The 2,500-nt window shown below is 40.9% G+C and overlaps 1 protein-coding gene across 9 annotated transcripts in view; it reads right to left on the bottom strand.

Moving 5' to 3' along the window:
- LOC125041601 overlaps positions 1-2,500 on the bottom strand; it is a 59,543-nt gene that overhangs the window by 46,935 nt on the left and 10,108 nt on the right. Inside the window, exon 1 of one of the 9 annotated variants that reach the window (XR_007116305.1) lies at positions 1,113-1,448. The exons of 5 other annotated variants lie outside the window; for them this stretch is intronic. Coding sequence is in view for 2 of the 4 variants with exons in the window: in XM_047636662.1 (XP_047492618.1) it covers positions 1,113-1,193 (81 nt within the window). In the remaining 2 variants the exon portion in view is untranslated. Of the gene's footprint in view, positions 1-1,112; positions 1,463-2,500 lie in introns of those variants that run through there. 3 more of the 9 variants (XR_007116304.1, XM_047636662.1, XM_047636666.1) reach the window with 3 other exon arrangements.

The raw sequence follows: 2,500 nt of genomic DNA, 5'->3' as shown, positions 1-2,500 counted from the left end.
AGTTACGGAAAGCATGACAAAATTTATCAGGAGAGTATTATCTCAAATACAAACCTATTTCTTATCAACTAGAAATCCACAAATCTAATCTCATCCAATTTCAGTATGGAGCTGGCATTTACCATTTCATCAGTTATCTTAACATCAACTCCTGACGTAAAACAATTTCATGGCAATTAGAACTACTACTGAATAATTGCACATGAAGAATACATCAAATGACTTATTTCTAATCTCTATGTTCACAGCGTTCTGTACGTCTTGCCTACTAAACTTCTCTATCTATAGTTAACATTTAATACTTTTCTGCCTTATAGGTTTACCCATTGCAAATAGAGTATGCAAGATACTCTAGAGGCAGTGGAATTTATTTTTCTTCACAGACCCTTACATATAACTTCACTCTCAACACCTTCTAAATATTAGACATTATACATATTACTATGTATTCCCACTAGGCTAGATGGCCTTCAACAATAAAGGGTTGAAGACCAATCAGTAGCAAAAAAAAAAAATCCCTAACAGATAAACATGAATTAAAATATACCATTTTAAGGAGAATTGACTATCATTCAAGACTAATATAACAAGAATACATAGTTTATAACCTGCATCAACAGCAAATGCAGTAAATTACTATTGATAACTACACTAGGTCAAAATAAACACACAAAAATATATGTTGACAATGTTTACAGTCCTTAATGACCAGTGACGGACAATTTCCAAGTACGCACACACCCATCATTGGTCATTCTACCAAACTCAACTAATTCACTCCTCCCTTCTTCTTGAACATGACATCAAATTCCAGTTACATTTTCTTGTGCAGGTGAACTTCAGCAGTCTCACATCACAGCCTGGTGACCCTCTGATCATCTTTGGGGTCATGGTGATGCTCCTGAGCACAGGTGCCTGTCACTCTGGGCACTGACCTTGGAAAAGCAGCACTGATAATGCTTTAAAGGCAGGGGGGTTCTCACAGCATCCTCAGGACGTGGGTCTCCTGCATGTCCGTTCCTGGGCCAAAATCTCAACTTGATAACCAAATACCTGTGGGTAAAGGTCCCCCTGGTACCCCCTATGCCCTGTAGTGGGAGTGAAGCAGCTACCTGTAGGGGCACCGTGGCTCTCAGGGGGCTGGGGCGGCGGCTGCTCCTCCCCTCACGTTCTCCGGTCCCCGCACCCGACATTGTCACTCTAGGGAGTTCTTATAGCGCGAAGAGGGTGCAGAACACCCGTGGTTAGTGTGGTGCACTGAGGCTCGAGGCTAGTTATCCCGATCACAACGCCCGACTTCCCGATCACTCAGAAGTAAACACAACACCTTCAGCTGGTCGGGAGCCGCCGTCACGTGACCGCCTCCGCAGCCCTCATTGGTCCAAAAGTTGAAGCACGTCAAATTCGAACACAAAGCGGGAAAGTCGATATACTAACATCATTTATAAATCCTAAGGTTGTTTCTGTAGTGTGTGGTAACTAATGTTCACTCGTTTCAGACTGCATTCTGTGGAAGGCTGCTAACGCCATGGTGAACGGTGGCATCGTTCTTACAAATAGAACACAAATGTCACTTTAATATTGATTATTTGGGGATCTGAAAGATTCTTATTATATTTTTATCGTGTTCTACACAAAATCGAAGATGAAGCAGAAATAGCATTCGTTCCAAGATATATCCATTTCAAGAAGCAAAGTTGAAACAAAACCTTTGAAATAATATTCATCCGTGTAGATTTTAGTAACATTTTGCCTATATGAGATTACCTATGGACGACTGCTTAACACTTGCCCTATAAACCCATATTATTAAATTGTTAATCTCAAGATCATTGGTAAATTGGCACTATTCAAACTGCTTGCTCGTCTGCAATCAACTCCGTCTTCATGCAAAGACATTTTGCTAATCAAATGTAGACCACCTATGCCCTTCCCTCTTGAAGCATATATCACAATTAGTCTCCCTCCGTGAATCCCATCAACTTTATCACCATATCGTCTTTAATGTCAGGGCTAATAATATATCTGCAAGAGGGAGTAACCCCTCCCCCCATATTTCTAAATGGGGCCCGCCATACAGGTAACTGAGTTCTATACTTTGGCAATAATACATGGAAACAACGGTGGTGCTATTCATACGCAAACCTTTCCCAAAAGAACAAATTTCTTTTCCTGATTTTAACTAAAAGGGCACACAGACAACATTAATGAAAATAAGTATCACAGTGGTAATCTCCTGTTTCAATCAGGGCCTCCTAATAGTCCGCCCCCTTCCCCTCAAAAAGGGACGTGGACTATTTAGTTAGTAAGACCCTCTCTAATATGATACGTGTTCTTTCTATAAGCAAGTAACAGAATTATTGCCAGCTTGATCAGAATCGAAACAGGACATGCGCACCGTGTTGAGATAAGGCAACTTATGCACCTGATCATTTGGCGGACCTTTTCTTTGATATATTTCTAGGCACCATGCAGGACACTGTTCTTTCGAGTTGAAAAC

This window comes from Penaeus chinensis, chromosome 30 (genome assembly GCF_019202785.1).
Source record: "Penaeus chinensis breed Huanghai No. 1 chromosome 30, ASM1920278v2, whole genome shotgun sequence".
Taxonomy (NCBI): domain Eukaryota; kingdom Metazoa; phylum Arthropoda; class Malacostraca; order Decapoda; family Penaeidae; genus Penaeus; species Penaeus chinensis.
The sequence above is the reverse complement of the archived record's forward strand: the minus strand, read 5'-3'. Positions and strand labels throughout refer to the sequence as shown.